Raw genomic sequence first — 22,937 nt, 5'->3', positions numbered from 1 at the left:
GGCAGTGGCACCTGTCAGGAAAACAGGAAGCTGGGAGAGGCATGATTAGAGCAGCATTCTGGGAATCAGAACACTAGTATTAAAGACTCTACCTGGAACTCCTCCATCTTTTATGAAGCACTAAATACAAGCACAGCTGCCTTTACTATTGGGTAGAGAAGGTTGGTGAAAAGAGAGAACTCAGAAGATGCTACAAAGCCTTAAAATGGTTCTGATTTGGGTCCATATTGAGCCTTGGATTTGGCTGTGAATTGATGCAAAGGAAAAGGAAAATGATGAGATACCATTCATTGCAAAGTATCTTCTTGCAAGAAGAATACATGCTAGCTTTACAGAAAGCTAGAGTTAAATGGAAAACATACAAACCAGCAGGCTACCACAAGTAGCTATTCTTTGCAATGCATTTTAGTCTATGAATAAAGCCATTAAACTGTTGAAAAAGAATGAACAAATTTCAAAAATTATTTTAAAATTAGGATCTGCATATAGACCAGCCTGGAAAAATTTGTCTTGATATATGTTTATAACTCAGCACATTTGCCACCATTATTACAGAGATACTTAACATACTTACTCTTGTCTATTTTGCAGGAGAATAAGATAACGAGCCAGTTGGCATTAGTAAGCATAGAGAGGCTGAGAAAATACAGAAAGCTTTCTTTAAATGAACTAAATAGAAAAAGGAACACAGGCTGTGTGGTTCATCAGATCCTTGCTAAAAGCTTTCAGGAACATTCATGTATAAGTTTCTTCCCCAGGATTCCCCAACTTTACTGAAATAAAATTGACATGCAACATTGTGTAGGTTTAGGTTATTCCCTCTCATGATCTGGGGTGTGTGTGTGTGTGTGTGTGTGTGTGTGTAGTGAAATATTTACCATGATAAGGTTACTTAACACATTCTTCACCTCACATCAATTCTGAATATACAATACAGGACTGTTAGCTATAGTCACTGAGATGAACCTTAGATACCTGAATAAATACACTTTATAACTGGCAGTCTGTACCTCTGACAAACACATCCCCATTTCCCCCACATCTCAGTGCCTGGTAGCCCCGTTTCTATTGTTTCTATGGGTGAGATGTTTTTAGATTCCTCATATAAGTGATAACATGCGTATTTGTCTTTCTCCATCTGACTTATTTTACCTCTTATAACACAATCAGAATCCACTTATGTTGTTGCAAGTGGCAGGATTTCCTTTTATGTTTATGGCTAAATAATATTCCACACACTGGAAATGCAGTTTAAATGCTATATTAAAGCTTTATCAATTAATCAACAAAACTCTAATGACTTTTTTGGTATAAAACCATTGGTTGCTTTTTCTATAATATTTTTTCATTAAAAACTCCAATCTCTGTTCTCTAGGGGCCCCTGCTTTTTTGTCTAGTTTTTCCCCGCTCCTGACCCTTACAACTCTCCAGATTTGGGGGCAGTGTCATGAAGTCAATTTGCTAAGTCCTAATAAGTTTCTCTTCTCCTTCTGGGACTCAGCAATGATAGGCTGCTTTGATGGAATGGTGCCTTTTTAGTCCTGCAAGTTTTCTTCATTCCTTTTCATTCTTTTGTCTTTTGCTTCTGTGACTGGATAATTCCAAAGGCTCTTGCTTCTGCTTGGTCTGGTCTGCTGCTGGAGCTCTCTACTGAGGTCTTTGTTCCCATCCCTGTCTTCTTTAGCTCCAAATATCTGCTTGGTTCTCTTTTTATATTTTCTTCTCTTTGCTGAACTTTTCATTTTGTTCTTGTATATTGTTTCCTAACTTCATTAAATTGTTTCACTATGTTTTCTTGTAGCCCTCTGAGCATCATTAGGACAATTATTTTGAATCCTCTGTCAGGCAATTCCTACGTCTCCATTTCTTTGAGGTCAGTTACTGTAAGTTTCCTGGGTTCCTCTGCCGGTGTCATGTTGCCCTGATTCTTCAGGATCCCTGTAGCCATGCATATAGATGTCTGCACATTTAAAGAAGCAATCACCTCTTCCAAACTTTATGAGTTGACTTCGATATGGAAATACCATGAGCTGTGCATGGGGGTGTGCTGGAGTGTGCTGTCCTGCCAGGTCCAGTGGTATAGTATACAAAATCAGGGGTGTGTGGTCATTCTGATCCCAGGGGTATATGATGTCTCATTGGCTCAGACCACTGGGGTCCACAACATGGATAACTGTGTGGTTCTTGGTGAGCACCGTGGGGAGTCCACAGTGGCTATAGGGGTTGTTGGAGTCCTCAGCAGCACCCCCAGGGCCATTGGCTAGAGACTTAGGCAGGCAGTGTGGTGGCTGGAACTAGTGCTGCACACACAGGCATAGGGGCCTTTTGCAGGTCTGTGTAGTGGTGGGGGCTGGTTTCAAGCATGCACATAGTAGTGGGGTCAGGGGCAGTTGTCAAGGCCTGGCCAATTGCAGGAGTACTGGCCGCTATGGGGACCACAGCTGTCTATGCATTGTACTGTGGCTACGAGGCCTCACCATGGTGGACACACTGCAGCAGAGGTTGGTGTGAGGAGTCAGGTGAGGGGCAAGCAGGTTCAGAGCTTGAAGGACCAGCCTCAGGTGAGCCGAGTATTGTAGGCCAATGATAGGAGACAGGGCCAGCTCTGGCCCTCAGATAACTGTGGGGGCCCTGCTATTAGTGAGGGTTCCTGTGGCTGTGGGGTCTCCCTGGGGGTGTGTGCCTACCCTTGGAGGCTGGTAATGAGGGTCTGGTTGGGGCATCTAGGTGCACAGCTAGAAGGTTATCTGCCCATGTGCCGATGGGTGAAGTGGTGAAGGCCAGTGGCTGGAGCAGAGCCAAACCCAGACCCAGAGACCCCAGGGAAGGCCTGGCTAGCTGGCATGCACTTCTGTGGCTGTGGGATCTGCACTAGGTGCATGGGCAGCAGTGAAGGCCAGTGACGAGGGTCGGGCCAGAGGTGTGCCAGTGCACGCTGGGAGGGGGTAGCCCCAAGTGTGAAAATGGCAATGGGAGTCAGCACAAGGGTCTTGTACTTGTGTAGCCACAGAGGCCTGGGCTGGCTGCTGCTGTGGATCCTTGGCTCTAGAAGCAGAAGGTAGAGGTAGGTGAGGGTGGGGTATGGGCAGGGAGCAGGGAAGGAAGGACTCAGGAGTCTGGAGTCTGGGAATGTGAATATCCGTGAGGCAAAACCCTGTGAAATCTGCAGGTGGCCCACAGTGGCTGTGCCGGCCATGGCCATCGGTGGTAGTTACTTCTTGGTGGCAAGAAAGATGCTCCGGTCTTCCTGGAAGCAGGTCACTGGGAGCCACAGTCATTCCTGCTGCGTGGCTGATACTGGTAGCACCGACTTTCCTTTGTTCCTTCCTATCTCTATTCATCTCAGCCTTGCCAGTCTCTGGGTGGTGTAAAACTGAAGTATGTCCTCTATGCGGTATCCTAAGGCTAGGGAAGCCGGCCACTCACCCTGTCCCTTCCCTGGTGAGGGACACTCTTTCAGGCTACAGAGTTGCCAGGCTGGCATCAGATGATGCAGGCAGAATGAAGCTGCCCTTCCTTCCCTTCACACACAACTACTCTCAGGTTTTTTTTTTTTTTTCCCCTCACTGAGTCACTGAAGATTCATAAGTGGACTCCTAAGCTCTCGGCTTTTCTTTGTGGATAGCTGCCTAACAGTTGATCTCTGTGGGGGGATGGAGGCTCAGGTCTCTTTCTTTACCCTCTTGGTAATGTCAACCTGACTTATATAACCACCTTGAGTTTTACAGTAACTAGTTTTTTTAAAGTTACAATATCCAGTGCTTCTTCTAAATGGGAAGGCCCAGTAAAATCATCTGCAACAATTCCCCATCCGTGCTGGGACACAAACTAAGACTCAGGAGGGTGAGTTGCCTAAGGTCACAATTTTATTTGCAAGTTGCTCTTAAGACTCAAGATCAGGTCACTGAAGTAAAATAATATTCACTCTCATTTGCTTTTCCAGCTGGTAAGATCTTGCTCAGGTCCTGCTGACCTACTCGGATCATAATTCAAATTCACTTGCCTGTATAAAAGGCCTCTAAGAGTCTGCTTTGAACCTGAGTCCTTTATTAGGTCAGCCACACATGGGCAGGAGCAGAGCAAGCAAACCAGGTCCTTTGGAGTGCTGGCCCCTGATGGGAAATCCAGAGATGTTTTCCTTTCTCTACACATGGAGGATTGGATTCAACAGGGCAGACTTGATGCAACAAGGTGACCACAGCAGTAATCAGTACCTGCCAGGAGGTGGATAGGTAGATGACAATATGTATTTCCCCACAAGCTACTGGACTGAGTAGTAAAACTTGTATTTATGAACAATTTTGTTTTCTGTTTTTAGGCTTGTCCCCAGGCGCTCTGACATTTCAGCTGCTCCCTTCCTCTCACCCACCCACCCGATCACTATTGGGTCATTTCAGCCAGAGAGAAGGGAAGCTTTGATGAGAAGGACACAACATAGCTTACATATTTGGGGTATGTACTGTACTTTCTCTGCTATAGTCTGCCAGGAATTCAGTCTGTGACCCACTAATATCCCACCCTCACCCCACTCCATACAGGGCACTAACGGAAGCAGGACAGGCTTCTCTGTTCTCTGTTTCTGTCTCCATCATGTTCACACGCCATTTACACGGCACAGGAGAAAAGAAAATCTCTGTGAAAATGGAATGGACGGGGGCAGCCTGGGTGGCTCAGCAGTTTAGCAACGCCCTCAGACCGGGGTGTGATCTTGGAGACCCAGGATCGAGTCCCACGTCGGGCTTCCTGCATGGAGCCTGCTTCTCCCTCTATGGAGCCTGCTTCTCCCTCTGCCTGTGTCTCTGCTTCTCTCTCTCTTTCTCTGTGTCTCTCATGAATGAATGAATGAATGAATGAATGAATGAATAAATAAATAAATAAAAATATTTTAAAACATTGAATGGACAGTAAAAAGGGGTCTGCATCTTATTCAAAATTAGACAGCCTTTCAGAACAGGGAGGCAAAGTGGCCGAGAAACCAAGTTTCATCCTGCAATTGCATAGGACACAAAGTTGCAGACTACATTATTTCATATCTCTGATACTTTTATCCAGAAGAGGTTTTTTTTTTTAATTTTTTTATTTAATTGAGAGAGAGAGAGCGAGCAAGAGCATACAAGTTGGGGGAGGGGCAGAGGGAGAAGCAGACTCCCTGTTGAGCAGGGAGTCAGATGTGGGGCTTGACAAAGGCGCCCCTCCAGAAGAGTTTTTATGTTTTAATTCTGGTGCCACTATATGCCCCATAAACATGGACCTGAGTTCCTCATATACCCTTTCCTCCTCTCACTGTATCAAATACAGCAAGTAAGTGTTTGATACTTGATGCAAGATGATCAAAAAGGAATTTTTGATTGATGATTTTATCGAGAGAGGGAGAAATAAGGTAGTTCCTAATCCACATACCCACTAAAACCCCAGCTGGATATCCAGGTATATCCCTTCCGGCTCCTCTTTCCTGCTGGGCTCCAATATTCCTCATTTTTCTTCATAAAAATTCTCCCTACCCACAAATGATCCTTTCGCTCTACATGGTAATCTAGTGGCATAAGCATAGATCCTGCTTTATTCCTTACAATCCCTTTAAATAGCCTACATTAGTGGAAGACCTCTGCCATTTAAAGTGATAGCCCTACCATACTGGTTATGGCTTCATACTAAATAATGCAAAGCCAATTTGAAAAGAGCTGTATTCAATTTACTTGTCCAGGCAGACAGTCCCCTAGGGGTCAAACTACATCTTTCTTCCCTTCTTTTCTCTAGAAAGCTTATTTCTTTTAAGGTACAGACACAGATTTTAGATTTAGTAGTTATCAGGAAAAGGCAGCCTGGATCTTGCTAAGTGCTGACAGCTGGGCTGTCTTCAGGCCCAAGTATAGATGACAAACTGTCCATTGACTTCATGAAGGTAGGGATGGTGTCGTGCCGTCTTGCTCCATCATCTCACTGACTGCCCCACAATAGGCATACTCAATAATCATTTATTGATTGGGTCAATAAATGCAGTGAGCAATAAATGAAGTAGTAAACCAAGGAACTATAGGAATCAAATTCAGGTTACCAGGCCAGTTTTAGGAGTACGGAGATCAGGATTCCTGCAGAGGAATTCCTGCAGAGGAAGCACAGGACCGTGGGGACTACAATGATAAGACAGGGAAAATGACCCAAAACCCCGAGATAGGGGGTTGTGTATAGGGAGCTCACCTTTTCATTAGCCTCACTCTTGCTCACACCTTATAACAAACACATGAAATATTGAAAAAGATAATTCCTTGGTTAGAAGTTTAATGCTATTTGGACCTCTGAGTTATACCAGCAATGGCTGGGACTTCTGGCCGACTCTATGTCAACACAGTTCACAAACATTAGCTTGATTAAGGGGGCTGTTAATTTTCTTTATTTTCAGATAGAGAAATCACATGCAGATGATTTGACAGCATATCGGAGTCAACTGGCTAAGGTCAGCATCTGGGATTCGAACTTGCTTCTTAGGCTATTCCTTCCTCTACCCACAATGCATCTCACTGAATCAAGCAACATGCTAAATGCCTTAGTCAAACAGATTTGTGTTTGTTTGTTTGTTTTTTAATTTCCAAACTGCGGTAAAAAAACCACACAATATAAAATTTACTCCCTCAACCATTTTTAAGTATACATTTCAGTAGCATTAACTGTATTCACATGGTTATGCAACATCTCTAGAAATTTTTCATCTTGTAAAATTGAAACTCTATACCTGTTAGCCAACACTCTCCATTTCTCTGTTCCCAAAGCCCCCAGCAAGAACCATTCTACTTCTGTTTCTGTGACTTTGACTACTCTAGATACCTCATAGGAGTGGAATCACTTAGTACTGTATTTTTTGACTGGCATTCACTCAGGATAACGTCCTTAAGATTCATTTATGCTGTAGAATTGACAGGATTTTCTTCCTTTTTAAGGCTGAATAATATTCCATTGTATGTATATGTTACATTTTCTTTATCCATCCATTTATGGACATTTGGGTTGCTTCCACCTCTTGGGTATTGCGAATAATGCTGCAATTGAACACGAGTGGGCAAATACTGCTTCAAGATACTGTTTTCAATACTTTTGGGCAAATATCCGGTAGTGGAACTGCTGGATGGTTTTATCTTTTGCTTTTTGAAGAACCTCCATATGGTTTTCCATAGTAATTGCACCATTTTACATTTCTACCAGCAGTGTGCAAAAGTAGATAGATTTGTTTTTAAATAGAATAACTGTCAGTTTTAATATCAAACTGACCAAACAGCCTAGCCTGTAGTGTCAAGCAGTGATTAAATTCTTAAAAATGTCACTCAACTAAAACTCTAAACCGTAGGCCTTAGTTTTTATGATTAAAGCCATACACCATTTAAACATGCATGACAGAATTATAAATATGGATCAGCATCCCATTTTAGGACAAATAAATTTAGCAGTCATTTTCACAGAGACGACGACAAATGAAGTAAAAGCAAAGGCAGTGAGTGTTGAGCCAGCGTGAAGGTCTCGGGGGAAGAATTGTTACTTGCTGAAAATAAGTATAAGCAGGTACACGGATTGCACTCTTACCCTCGTTTTGGCATCGATTTTAGCTCCTCGGTCAAGCAATAGTTTTACCATGTTGGCATTTCCTCTTTTTGATGCAACATGTAAAGGTGTGATGTCATTCTGTGGAGGAACAGGAAAAAGAAGAGTTTGGTATCTTCAATTCAACCCAAACATCACTTTCTCAACTTCCCCCAACTTTTCTCCCTGTTTAAAAATTATCATTGTGAGCAGAATGCTTCCCAACGTTTCTGACAGTAACTTTACTCAGGGGACCCCCCCTAAAAAGGGATAAATTTTAAGGAACATACTCTGTGGGGTTGGGCCTAACTTTATTTCATTTGACTGAGGTGACTGATAGGTGAGATGGCATTTTTTTCCCCTCTAAAATCCTGCACCATTAAGTCAATGTATTGTCCCATAAACTCTGATGCACATCAGCTGGTGAGTGGTTGACTGAGTGGCTGATGATGGCTAGGACTCAGTAAGAGGAGTATCATGTTACGCAGAGCCATCTCTGGGTTCATTTGAGCACAAGATATCCAGGGAAGACAACAGCAACTCATGGTGGGAAATTGGTCAGGAACAAAGTCACAGGACTTCCATGCATGTGGGGCTTTTAAAATGTGTTCACAGGCATTTATTAAAAATGTTACAGTTCTCTGTTTTCACATTTTTAAATTCCTGTTGAGGAATATACATATTGTTAGAACAATCTAAAATTCCAGTTGTGACCTTTCAATACCACAGGTCTTTCCTCCATGCATCTTATAGGTGCTAAGGTTGTTTCCAGACTGTCAGGGCAATGTGTGCATATAGTGAGAACATTATCTATTTTGGCTCCTCACTCCTATGTAGTGGCAATATGGACTTACAGTCCATTGTTCCCATAAGTCAATTATATGATGTATGACCTAGGCTCATACAGGGTTATGTTCTTGTCATTTGGTAGCAGCTACAATATCATGGCTCCCAGGGACTGACTCTGCTCAGGTGTTAGGCTCTGTGCTCAACTCTTTACTATCTCATTTAATTCTCACAATCCTCACAATGCCACAAACAATCTGACCTATAATATCCATTTTACCGATGCACAAAGAGCTGGCGAAACCAGGATTCAAATTAAAATAAAACTCAAACTTAGGTTTTGAGAGAAAGGCACGAGCTTCATGTACTCCTCAGTCTGGTTCAATACTTATCAACCTTTCGGTGATATTATTTCTTCTATGCTCCCTGCTATTTTGCCTTTTTTTTTTTTGTATGCAGAAGTTTAAGAGGAGGAAGAGAAAAACCCAGGCATCACAGTATTTCACCCACAAATACTGCAATTTACTCTAACAAATAAGGATTTTTTAAACAAGTAATCACAATACCATTATCATATTTAACAAACTAAAAATAATTCCTTCATAAAACCAAGACTTAGTGTTCAAATGCTCCCATTATGTCCAGTTAGCTCAGAAGTATTGTTCAAATTAGAAGAGCCACACCTACATTAGTTGGAAATGTCTCTTAAGTCTCTGAATCTTCAAAGGTGCCTGGCTCTGTTTTCTTTTTTCCCTATTTATTTATTTATTGAAAAAAAGCTGAGAATTGTGTAGACTATTCTCACTTCCAGATTTAGTTGCTTTCATCCTCATGGAGTGTTGTTGAACATGTTCCTTTGCCTTGTATTTTCTATAAACTTTCCCAAATATTATAAACTATAATGCTCCTAGCAGTACATTCTCCTAGCTGAAAAACTCTTACCCTCTTTATTCTTAGGTGCCGAAGTATCAACTGATACATAAAATGAAGGATGAAGAAAGAGATCTCAAGAAACCAAATTTGCTTCAGTAATGCTGGTGGGGAGTACACAGGATGAGTAACATTGCTCTAGACCAGGGTAGACAAACTTTTTCTGCATAGGGCTAAATAGCAAATATTTTCAGCTTGCAAGTCATACAAGGTCAATGGCAACTATTCAGTTCTGCCATTGTAGTGCTAAAACAGTCATATAAAATACGTAAAGAAATGGGAGTGTTTGCGTTCCAAAATTTTATTTACAAAAACAGATGGTGGGCCAGATTTGACCTAGAAACAGTAGTTTGCTGACCCTGCTCTAGATCTATCAGCTATGGCTGAAGGTTTCAACTATGGGTAACAGTTCACGAAAGAGGGAGTAGAGCTATATGCTGTGCATTACATATGCTGTGGTCTCCTTTAGTGTGGACTATTTTTGGCATGAATGAAAGCTGGCAAAAGAAAACAAAACTCCTGGTGACTCTAATTGTATAGTTTGTGCCCATTGCCCAAGTGCAAGTGTGAGTCACTACAGTGACCAAGCAGAACACTGGATGAATACTAGACCTGAGATGGCAGGTAGAAGAGCAGGTTAGGTCTATAGGAAACATGGTCTAACAGGAAGCTTACTGAGCCCAGAGCAGGAGATGGCACAAAGGTCTCATCTCTTCCCAGCAGGAGTCAGGGCTTCCATGTGATTTCCCTTTAAAACTGTGCCCTTGCCTGGTTGAGAAGGACTTAATTAACCTCCATTACAAGTAGGCTAATTTTAGTGAGAGGAAGACTCTACTTCTAATTTTGCTCTCTTCCATATTCATGGACTCTTTCATACGGTGATGCATAGATGTCAAAAGGGTGCCTTGGAGTTCTAACTTGCACATTTTTCTACACCTCTCTGACCCTGGAGGAATACTTTATATTTCTGCAGCACTTAAAAAATGTTGTAAAGGGCTTACATTTACATAATTTCATTTTATCTTCACCACACTCTTTTGAAATAAATCATTCATCCTATTTGACAGATAAACTATGGGATGGAACTGGTCAGTAATTTGTATGTTAAAAGACAGTGAATTAGAAGCAGAATCAGGATGAGAATTTGGTTTTCTAGACCCTCGGCAGTGGTATTTTTCAGTAACGGAAACAACTATTGCTTTTCCTGTCAAATGGAGCTTCGGAATGAAATATATACCTCTGCATTCCTGAATCTGGTAGTGACTGCTTCTGTCAATTAGGAACAAATCAAAATGAAAGTGGTACCTCTAGACCACTCAATGTGGTTCATCAGTTAACCAATACAAATGTTTTATGTCCTTCTGCGCATAAGACCTGCTGTATTAAGTGACCAACAAAATTATGGAATCTCAACAGATCAAAAGAGCCCAGTGATATTAGAGATGAAAATGCATGTTTAAGAGAACCCTCTTTTGCTGCTCACAGAATGTATTCTAGGATGCGATTTGGCGGTATATATGAAAAGCCTGCAAAGCTAAAACCACAGACATAAGGCAGAGATTGACAGCCATAGTGACAGGGTGGGAATGATAAGAAAGAATGTAAACTCAGCTAACTCTTGGCTACACTGGCTTAATCTTCCACATTTATAGCCTGATAGGTAAGGGATGCCCATTTTCAGACAAAGATACTATTTACCTGGAATCTCTCCAGTGGAACAGTGAGCTACAGGCATCAAAAGTCAGGGAATTTCACCAAAGATACTGGATTTCAGTCAAACAGAAACCCTTGGTAAGAAAAACCACAATCTAGGAAACAAAGACTTCCTTTGATGGGCTCATCACTAGACTTCACACAACTGAGAAAGGCATCAGTGAACCTAGAGATACATCAGTATAAGTGATGCAAACGCAAAGGGGGAAAAAGGAGTAGAAAAAAGGAACAGAGTCTCATGGCTGGGGGACAGTACAAAGCAAATGACTAGGAGTTTCATAAGGAGAAGAGAGAAGATGGGGCAGGAGAAATACCTGGAGAGACAATGTTCAAGAATTATCTCAAGATAATGAAATGTACGAGACCATATATCCCGGAAGCTCGGAGAACACCAAGCAAGATAAACTATAAACAGACACGTTAGTCCAATTGCTGAAAATGAAAGATAAAGGAAAAATCATAACGGTCACCAGAGGGGAGAAGGACAAATTTCATATAGAGAACAAGGACAATAATTACAGCCTCAGATATTATGCAATGCTGAAAAAAAAGTGGCATCTTCAAATACTGAAAACTAAACACCTGTCAGCTGAGACTTCTATACCCAGGAAAAGTATCTTTAAAAAATTGAGGAGAAATAAAGACTTTTTAAGATTAACAAAAGCTGAGAGACTCCATTACCATCAGACCCATAATATAAGAAAATATTAAAGGAGGAGTGGGAATATGATACCAGACAGAAGCTTAGACCCACATAGAAACACAGAAATGACAAAAATGAAGGCAAATGTAAAAGATAACTGATTGTCTAAAGCTGAAACAGAGAGTGAATTGAGGGCTTTACAACATATGCAAAAGTAAAATGCACACCACCCACACATAGATCGCAAAGTTAGAATGATCCTCATGTTAGGTTCTCACACAATGTGTAAAGTGACATAAATTTGAAGGTAGACTGTGATAAACAACATACAAACTAGGATATATTATTAAGTAAAAATATGCTCTTACATTTGTGCATAAGTATATATATACATACGTTCTAAAAAAGCTATAGAGATATGGACTCTAATGCTAATAATCTCTCAGTACTGAGATTATAATTTTTTGCTCCTTTATGCTTTCCTAAATAATTTCTGCTATATGCATTTGCATAACATACAGTGAAAAATGGTTGTGTTTCTTTTTTATCATTACCTAATTTGTAGCCCATCATTGCCATCTCTGTCTTGGCTCGTACTATTTGCATTTCCCACTTTGATAGCCATGGAGAGGTTTTATCTACCCATCAACTTTCCTTATATTTGAACTTTGAGGGAACCTCTTAAGCCTGGAGGTATCCTGAAGGTACATATTTATTATTAATGTTTCCCCATTGACATAGAAAATTAAGTACGGCTAGAGTTAAAGCTCTACATATTCCTTCCAAGAAGAAACCTGAATTAAAACTTGGATAAAAACAAATTCAACCTAGAGTTTTGAAGCTGACCTGAATTTAGTGCAAACAAGACTAAATACTACTCTAATTTTGTATAAAGTAGCTTATTAGTGGAATTTTTTTCTTGTACCAAAGATACAGCATTCAATATAATAGAATACATTAGCGTTTTGGAAAATTTTGTTCTGTAACTGATGAGGATGTCTGATTCAGTCTAATCACCTATTTTATAGATAAGGAGGAGGTCAGGGAGGTTAAGTGGTTGCTGGGACTCACAGAGCTAGAGGATCTGCCGTGACCCCTGGGATTCCTGATCCCCAGACACTGCCCTTTCTATCTCACCGAGCTCTTTGGGCTTATTTAAAATCACTATTTTCAGGGCACCTGAGTGGCTCAGTCAGTTAAACATCTGCCTTCAGTTCAGGTCATGATCTCAGGGGTCCTGGGATGGAGCCCCAGGGCCTTGGGCTCTGTGCTCAGCAGGGAGTCTGCCCCTCTACTCCACCCCTCCTCTGCCCATGCTGTATCTCAAATAAATAAATAAAATCTTTTAAAAAATCATTATTTTCATCTCTAGCACAATAGCATCTTATTTCACTCAACTTTTCCATTAAACTATTCAATGTAATAATAATTATTCACTCTAAAAAAATGTGTAAGTCTGATTAGCCAGTGCCTTCCTTTCTCTGGCATTTACTTTTCCTCAAGGCTTTATGAAAGATGGTGCATAGAGACAAAAAACAATCACATCACATATGTTTTATAAAGAAAAACAAAGGAAATTTGCTGTAAAATACTTAATGAAAACATGAACAGGATTTGGGTAAATATTCCAAATTTTGACTGAAGAAAATGACAGTACTCAGCAGGTTTAATTCTCTCAGATTTCTCAGCCAATAACCTAATGGATCACTACTGTATCCCCTCTGTGTTCCCCTATGGTGTGACTGCTAGCCTTTTCTTTCCAGTCATTCATGTTCTTCTTGCTCATCTCCTTTTATCTTGATTTTTCAGTAAGATGTCTCACCTACAGCCTATTCTTCTTGAAGATAGCAACACTAGTTAAGGAGTAAAAATCTCAATCCCGAAGAACAGGTTTTGCCTTCCACTTTTCGGGGAAAGGAAAGCAAAATCAGCCAGAACAGGTCAGTTGTCCCAGGACTCCTGCAAATTCCATATAGTCCACATCCTCACAGGTATTCCATATCATTTATCTCATTTAGCCCACACTCCAAGTCTAGAAACAGGTACTAATTTTTCCCTCTATTTTACCGATGAGGAAACTAGAACAACAACAAAAAATCAATATTTTGCCCAAAGTCACAAAGCTGCCATAATTTGTCTGCCCCAAAGTTTATGCTTTTTTCAGTAGCCTAGATCATGCTGTTCCTGAACTTCTAAACAGCACAAATATACAACCAATCCTTACTATTAGAGCATTCCTGTGCAAGCAGATCCAGAGAACAGTGTGGTCATATTCTATAGCAATGAAGAACTAATACTCTACAGCCAGACTGTTCAGTTTCAAATCCCAGGTTGCCTCATACTAGCCTAACCTTAGATGAGTTTATTTACTTTCTCTGGATCACAGTTCTTATCTCTAAAATGAGGCAAGTAATAGTATTCATGTTACAGACCTGTCATGAGGATTAAATGAGTCAATAAGGGTAGTCTTAAGAATGTTTCCTGGCATATAGTAAACATTATACAGTATTAGCTATTACTATTCTTTTTATTATTTCTCATGTGGACTTTTAAAAATGGATGATGTGACCACATCTCACAAAGACGTTATTATAAGAGAGTTTGGTTAGAAAAGACCCGAAGTAATGTGTTAACTCTAAGAAGGTACAAAGGGGGTAGTTCTTAGGATGGAAACAATGTTCCAGAAGTATCTACTCAGCACAGCTCAGCCCATGAATACCTCAGATGGAGTCTGGGGTAAGTTGTGGTGGAGAGAAAAAGAAGAAGGGGCAGAGTGGTGGCTTGTAGAACATGATACACATGACAAAATGTAATATAAACATGGAAAGCCATACTTTTTTTTTTTTTTAATTGACTTCCAGGGACGTGGAAGAAACAACTACCTGTCTTGGGAAATGGAATTGCTGGCTTATTTCTTTCTTCTCAGCTGTTTCTGAAAAAGCTGGGCCAATTCCCTTTGAAACTGTCACCAAAGCCAGATTTGTTCTGTAAATTCCTAAAGTGAAATCAGGGCCACTTCCTACCTTATTTGTGATAAATGGGAGACTTTTCATTCCATTTAAATATATAAAGGGCAGTTGACTTCTGATCCCCTGTACCCTCCTCTTCCTCTGTCTCCCTTTCTTTAAAAACATCTAGGAGGTTATCACTAAGTAGAAGAGTAGATGTGATAGCAAGCAAATCTTTCAGGTAGTGAAAAATTAAACAATATCATGATTTCACTTTAGTTCCTTGATATGGTCCCAATTGAATACAAATTCTAAAGTAATTAAATGTTAAATTGAAAGGGAAATGGGTATCTTCTGGTAGTTCTTATACTTATTCCTACTATGGTTTTAAAAGTTTGTCAAAGTGGCAAAAGAAGATATCTGAAAATGAAGTTTTCAATGTGTTAATGACTTGCATTTAAAACACACACTTTTCAAGATCTGTATGTGTTTTCTTTCTAGTCCCTTTTTCACAATCCCTAGTATAAGAAGAAAAATGGTTAGTAAAATAAATTCAGAGTGGGCACTGTGAAGATATTTAAGCAAGGCCTACTGGCATCCTTGTCCATCTCATAGATATTTATCTTTTGAAAAGTCTTATAGCCTCTGAGAGGAGGACTGAAGGAGGTCAGAGTATGCCACCCCACAATATGCCACTTGGGCATACAGATGTTTGGAGCTTTCTGTCTGAGAGCAAAGCACAGATTTCCCTTCGGGAAGGTATTTCTCTCTCTCAAGCCAAGAATAAGACACCTCTTAATCTCTCATTGGTGGAGAAAGCACAACTGGGATACGCAGAACTGAACAACCCTTACCTTCCATTAGTTTCCCTACCCATACATTTACCTTTCCCAAACTGACCACCTCTAGACGCCCAAATTCCCAGCATTTGACTTCACACCCTCCACAAATACATTACCCTTTGTTAAAAAGGCTATATAAGCCCCTTGGCTCTAACTAACTGCCTCCTTGGGCCTTCACTTCTTTTCTATGAATGTCTTTGTATGCATCATAAGCCTTTTTCCTGCTTATTCATCTTTTTAAAATTTGCAACACCCAGGAATTAAACCTAAGAGGTAGAGGAACAAGTTTTTTCTTCTACCAGAAAGTCATATCTGCCAATCTCCAAACAATAAATGTCTGGTAAGTAATATTTTACAGTTATATAGATTTTGATACAACATAGAAAAAACATGGAATTGAATTCCTGTTCACTTTCATTTCCTAGAGAGTATAAGAACGTGTTCTTTTTCTGCCGATTTTTATTGTTTTCCATTGCGAGTCTTCTCTGATTGTTTATTTTTATAACAGGCTTATTGAGATATAATTTACATATGATAAAATTGGCCATTCTAAAGTGTACGATTCAGTGGTTTTTAGTATATTCACAAAATTGTGCAACCATCATCAGTATCTATTTAGAGCAGCTAATCATCCCCCAAAGAAACCCCATCCCATTAAGCAGTTACTTTCCATTCTTCTGTCCATCCCTCAACCCCTGGCAATCACTAATCTACTTTCTGTCTCTGTACATTTGCCCATTCTAGATAGTTCATAGACACAGAACCATATGATATATGGTCTTTTGTGTCCGTCTTTTTTCACTTAGCATGTTTTCAAGGTTCATCCCGTTGAATTATGTACCAATTCCTCATCTCTTTTCTTGAGGATGCCTGATTTTTTAATATCTTAAGAAATCCATAAATATATGCAAACAAATAATGCTTTCTGTGATAAGGATTTGAGATTTCAAGAATATATCAGGAAAATTTCAAACAATGGAATATAAGATAATTCTCCAGCTTTCACAGTCTGACACATGGTAGGATTTTTCTAAAAAAAAATCAAACTTAGATGGTCTATGATTAATAATAAAAATATAAAATAAGCTCAAACTTTCTTTATACTAGAGCAACCATTATTAAGATGACTACCATTGTTAGTAAAAGTCCATTTTCTTCATGGAGCTTTAATGAAATGAAATAGGTCTTTTTGGGCAAAGTCTTTTCCTCTTCTCCAGTTTTACTAACTCCTGGTTTATTCTACAACAACTTTTCTCTCCCTATGCTTCCTGGATAAAGAGATTAGGTCCCTGCAGAGCCTGACACTGAAAATACGGATGTCCCTGGCATTCCCACCTCACTCCCTTCCCACAGAGACTAATCAGACCCCACTGGAGTAAACACCAGTGGTGTCGAGCTCCCCGAGAGCAGCAGCAGATGCTTGGGAGTTTGATGTCCGCTGTGAAACCAGGCTCCGACTATTTGGATCTGTTCTGCTCTAAAAACCTCAAGCATTTATTTAAAGGATAAAATGAGGCTATTTATTGTTAATACTGTTAGTTTTCACTTGGATTTATAGCAGATCTCTCATCAACAATTTAGATAAGTCTCTGCCAGGTCTCTCACTGGTTCCCTATCTCCTTTCCTTTAGCATTTTGATTATTCGTTCATCTTTTACTGGACACTTGGTTTGCTTCTACCATGTGGCTATTGAGAATAATGCCACTATGAACGTGGGTATATCAATGTATCTTCAAGACTCTACTTTCAATTCTTTACTATATGTACCCAGGAGTGAAAAGTAGAATTGTAGCTGGATCAGAGGTAACTCCATACTTAATACTTTGAGTAACCTCCAAACTCTCTTCCTTGGTGGCTATAACACTTTAACATTCATCCCACAAACAGAGCACAAGGGTTCCAGTGTTTCTAAATCCTCACCAATACTTGTTCTTTGTCTCTCTCTTTTCTTTTTTTTTTTTTTATCATAGTCACCCTAATGGGTGTTCAAGGTATACTTTATTTTTTTTTAATTTTTATTTATTTATGATAGTCACACAGTGAGAGAGAGAGAGAGGCAGAGACATAGGCAGAGGGAGAAGCAGGTTCCATGCACCGGGAGCCTGACGTGGGATTCGATCCCAGGTCTCCAGGATCGTGCCCTGGGCCAAAGGCAAGCGCCAAACCGCTGCGCCACCCAGGGATCCCCTCAAGGTATACTTAAAAAAAAAAAGATTTATCCATTTATTTTTAAGAGTGTGAGAGGGAGGAGGGGGGCAGAGGGAGAGAATCTCTAGCAGACTCCCCACTGAGCACAGAGCCTGACTCAGGGCTTAATCCCACCACCCTGAGACCACGAGCTGAGTGGAAATTGAGAGTTGGTCACTCTGGTGACTAAGCCACCCAGGCGCCCCCAATATCTGCTTTTAAAATATATCTTTCAGGATCCATTTCAGGGTTTCCATTATTCCATATATGATGAGCAATTTTTGACCACTGAATGCCTTTTCATCCTATAAGAATTTGTAAGAAAAAAGAATTCTGTTAAAAAAAATTGACACTTCTTGATTTAGATCAAGCAACTCTTTGTTTTGCAGAATATAATTAAAATGAACAAAAAAAGCTATGAATTATTAGGCTCTTGTTTTTGTTGGTTCTATGAGATCCATCTCATTTAATCACCATAACAATCCATAATATAGATGCTGTTAGCTCAAATTCACAGGTGAGCAAGGTGAAGCTAGAAGGGTCATGTGGCTAGAAAATGCCAAAGCCAGGATTAACCTCAACTGTCTGATTCTAAAAGCTATGCTGGCCCTTTCCAGATAGTCTCTTCTTAACTTGGGCAAACATCAGCTCTAGCTCTGAATCCATATAGCATAGTCTGCATCCTGAAAATGCTACTGGCATACAGCTTTCAACCAAAAGGAAACAGCATATCTTAAAGCGAATAAAAATATGCAGAGTCTAAAAGAGTAGCTAGTCCAGTTCTGTCATTTTAAATGAGAAGAACTCAAAAAGGTGTTACTACTAGTGCTCATTCAAAAGTAGCCTACTCTGTATTATAGTAAGAAAGCCTCTCCTAGCTTGAAATATCTGAGTAGACAGACATACAGTAATTGAACTGAACAGGGCTTCAAAAATTTAATTACAAAGTAATCAACTGCTTTCTATACATTGAGGAAAGTTTTTTTGAAGTTTTCTAGTTCTTTAAAATGAATTAATCTAATGATACTAGATTTCCTATTATGTTTCTAATGAATGCTATCACTTTAATTTAAAAAAGTCCACCCCTTTATCTAATGTTCCATCATCCAAAATCTTAAAAACAAAAATATTAAGGGGCTTTATGATGATATATTTTTCCATACTCCTCTATCATTTCTCATAAATCTGGAATGAAATTAATTTCTGCATTAAATAATTTTCTTTCCCATCCAAAAAGTTAAGCATGCTTATAGGCTTCTGAGATGGCAGTTAATTTGAAATTGCTAGTTTCTCAAGTATCCTGTCATCATTTGGTCTTTGTACAAATCAGATCCTTGCTTGGATAAAATAGATCATTGCTGAAGTTTCAAACATGTTAAGAAATGAAAATGAGGTCTTTGAAGTTTTATTTTATTTTTATTTTTTATTTTTTTTTAGGTCTTTGAAGTTTTAAAGAAAAATGATTCGGAAGAAAAAGTAGTCTGGTGGAAATGGCTTTATCTGTGTCCAGTGCACTTGTCCTAAGGAGATGGTACCAGGGACCATGTAGACCTCAGCTACTCAGAGGCCAATACCACACACACTCAGCTGCCATCTGGGCACAGCAGGTGGCTGGCTGATGGTCATGCATGAGGCATAATAAAATGGCGTAGAAGGTCTGGATCTCGATCCCTGTTATTCTACTTTACTCTCAGCAGGATCTGGGATAAATGACTTCTTGGGATCTCAGTTCGCTCATCTGTAAAAATGTCCATTCTTATGGTCTCAAATGATGCACTGTACATAAAACTATTTTGTAAACTGCACATATGATATAAATCAAGGATATAAATTCATTAAGGAGTTATAAAGATAATTGTTACAAGCCAATGAGGTTTTTAAAAAGATGTTATTTATTTATTTATTTATTTATTTATTTATTTATTTGAGACACACAGAGAAGCAGAGACATAGGCAGAGGGAGAAGCAGTATCCCTGCAGGGAGCCTGATGCAGGACTTGATCCCACATCATGACCTGAGCCGAAGGTGAGGTCATCCACTCAGAGGTGAGTTTCAACCACTGAGCCACCCAGGTGACCCTAAAAGTCAATGAGTTATTAAGACTTCTGTGACATGGGGCTCCCAGGTGGCACTGTTGGTTAAGTGTCTGACTCTTGATTTCAGCTCAGGTCATGAGACTGAGCCCTGCATTGGTCTCCATGCTGAGTGCAGAGTCTGCTTGAGTGTTTCCCTCTCCCTCTCCTCTGCCCCTCCTCACTTTCTCTCTCTTCAATAAATAATAAATAATTTTTTTTAAAGACCTCTATGGCTCAACTTTAGAAATTCATATAAAGATTATCATAGCATGGCCTGACAGTATTTTCTAATTGGGTCTGATCAGAAGAATCACCCGAGGATCTTGTTAAAAATACAGATTGCAAAGTCCCTCCCCAAAGGTACTGAATCCGAATTAAGGGAATGGGGGTGCTGCTGGCCAGCTGGGGAAACTGGCTTTGAGGCTCTAACTTGGAGGTTATGAAAAAGTGGCTTTTCATTTTCAAACTCAGAGGAACTTGCTTCTTGTAGAGATAAGCCTGCCTTGTATTTCTTCTTACCAGAAAATGGATGTCATATCTTTTTGTCATAAAGCCATTAGGTTTCTAAATATAAGAGTTCCTTTCAAAACATGATCTTTAAGGATCCAAAAATGCAGAAGTGATAGAGATAAATAAAATGTGGGGGCAATGTGAATGCATTATATTTTAGAAAGAACTTGATCATTTATTAGTTTTCAGGTTTGCTAATCTTTCAGCTTAACTGTTCTTAAATGTATAATGGAATTTCCTAGCAATTTATTTTTAAAAAATATCTTTAAATCCTCTTCGAAAAGGTATTTAATTCACTTTGCAACTCTGGCACAGGCATAAGGAACTGTCAGCGGGTGCAAGGAGGCTGCTGTTAGCTCTGGTTTTCCTGTGATGATCCTGCATTCAGCATGAAGCCCAGGACGCTGCCTCCACTGTTAGAAGATTATGAACTACTCAGTCTGAGTGTAGTTTACTTTTTTGTATAATTTTACTTTATTTAGTTGACTGTTTCTTAGCCCAATCTCCCCCGCCTTAAAGCTGTGTGGTTTTGCACAAGTGATACAACTTCTCCCATCCTAGTGTAAAATGGAAATCCTACCCACACCTCACAGGATTCCCGAGAGGAGTAAATGAAATAATGTAGATGAAACTTATCATAGAACCTCATATCTGGGAATAAATGAAAGCTGTTACCTAAGTTAGTTTGAACTTTGTGTAAGTTTTGTTCACTTTATATTTGAAAGTCACAATAATAAGAGCTGAAGAGAAACTGAGGGTCTCCTGGCCCACCCACCCACAGGGGTACATCCCTGAGGGAAACTCAATGCTCTTACTGAGCATGAACTTCAGGGCCCTTCCTCTCCATCCTGGGATATCCCACCTGTCCACCTTAGCTGTGAAGAGATCTTTGATCCAGCATGTCTCAGAGGCCATTGCTGGCATCTTGAGTGGTATACAGTGATTTGCCTGGGTCTGTCCCACACATAGAAGGAGGGCTAGCCATCCTGGTCCTGTCCCATTACATGCCAGCCATGATGACAATCAAAATTGCCCCTGCAGATTTCCAAATCTCCTCTGAAGAATGAGGATCCTCCTTCTGCTAATAAGAAACTGCGGATGTAATAGGACTCCAGAGAAGTCACCTCTGAGGAGAGGAGCATATACCAGGGGTTGGACAAGCTTCTTCTTGAGCACAGTTCTTTTCCCTGTATGACCAGAGCCCACCACAGCTCACAGCCAAGTATCCTCATTTCCCCTTCATTATGCATGTCATAGTACCTCTTCACCACCACTGCCACCATCCTACTTCTCCATCTAAAGACATGCAATGACTGGTAGACACAGAGATCGGAAAGGTGCTTACCAGTGCTGGCTGGCAGGTTGGGGATTGGGGAGATGTTGTTTAAGGGCACAAACGTGCAACCAGTTGATAAATGAGTTCTGGAGAGCTAATGCACAGCCTGGTGAGTCTAGTCGACAATATTTGTCTGTTTCTGGTCTCATTTCACATTGGCAAGTGGGCTTCAGCCTCTGTTTCTTGGACTTGATTCTAATCCCTGTGTTTCCAGCACAACTTACTCTTCAATTTCTTTCCCAACTATGCGAGCACATGCCAGTCTCCTACCTGAACTTGTCTTCTTGAACCTCCCGTACTGACTAGGGGGAGAGCCAGGAAATGACTGTTCATGTTTCTCAAGTTCACCCTTTGCAAACTTCTGGTTCTGCCCAGTCCTAATCTCTTCCTGCTAAGTGCCCGGGCACCTTTCCTGCACGTCCTTTAAGCCGCCAGAGGAAAAAGGGAAAGGTTCTGTCATGGGAAAACCTGCAGTCCTCAGGAGCAGACCAAGGTGTGCACCCCCGGAGGACAGTGCAGACAGACGCTGCTCGGAAGCTCAGCAGGGGGCAGAGTGGCCCTTTGCCGCTACTTGCACTCACTAGAGGAAATGGAAATGCTACAGCTGATGAATAATTCTCTTTCAAAGTGCAGATGAATAAAGTGAGCTCTGCCAACTTTCACCTTAATAGAACTTTATTTCCCGGAATTTCAAAATAGGATTGATTTGGGTCATTTAAAACTGTTCTCAGTGCGACAATTCTAGAGCAGCACTGCAGGAAGCAGGGCACATGTCCAACGAGGAAAAGCAAAACAAAGAGAAGCATGTACCTTCCAATTTCTGTGACTTAGGTAGGATTCTTATGGTCTCAAACAATGTCATAGTAATTGTTTCTCAAAGGCCAACCTTCTCATGCTGACCAGTAGCACTGCAAAACGTGGAAATCCCACATTCTGGGAAGCAACAGTTCTGATCATCTCTAGAAGTCCTCTCGAGAGCTGCCACGATGCCACTTGCTTGACTGACATAGGTCATGCTTTACCGGCGGATGTGTCTTATGGTGACGGGCCTCCTCCCGGATGAAAGCAGCAGTAACAACCTCTGTCACAAGCCTGGCTGGGGCCCGTGCCCATGTGTTGTGGGTCATGCGCTGTGCTGAGCAACTTATGTGGACTATCTCATCAGTCGTGAAGACATTACGCGTTAGGTACTATTACTGGACCCATTTTATGGATGATAAAGCTGAGGCATAACTGACTTGCCCAAGAGCACACAAAGTAAGCCACGGGGCCAGGCAGTGTGACTGAGATGCTGTTTATCGAGACACTGTCTCTTACCCATAGTGAAAGGCAAGGGAAGGTGAAGGTGGCCTCTGTCACTGTCAGACAAGGTGGTCAGGCAGAGGGGAAAGGCTTGA

The 22,937-nt window shown here is 40.6% G+C and overlaps 1 protein-coding gene across 6 annotated transcripts in view; it reads right to left on the bottom strand.

Moving 5' to 3' along the window:
* The window catches only part of ANK3 (ankyrin 3), a 326,326-nt gene that overhangs the window by 173,068 nt on the left and 130,321 nt on the right, over window positions 1-22,937 (bottom strand). For all 6 annotated transcript variants that reach the window (XM_055308774.1, XM_055308770.1, XM_055308772.1 and 3 more), the window contains exon 8: window positions 7,573-7,671. In XM_055308774.1, the coding sequence (XP_055164749.1) occupies window positions 7,573-7,671 (99 nt within the window). The remainder of the gene's footprint in view (window positions 1-7,572; window positions 7,672-22,937) is intronic.

This window comes from Nyctereutes procyonoides, unplaced genomic scaffold (assembly GCF_905146905.1).
Source record: "Nyctereutes procyonoides isolate TBG_1078 unplaced genomic scaffold, NYPRO_anot_genome, whole genome shotgun sequence".
NCBI classification, from domain to species: domain Eukaryota; kingdom Metazoa; phylum Chordata; class Mammalia; order Carnivora; family Canidae; genus Nyctereutes; species Nyctereutes procyonoides.
This window is presented reverse-complemented; position numbering and strand designations above follow the sequence as displayed.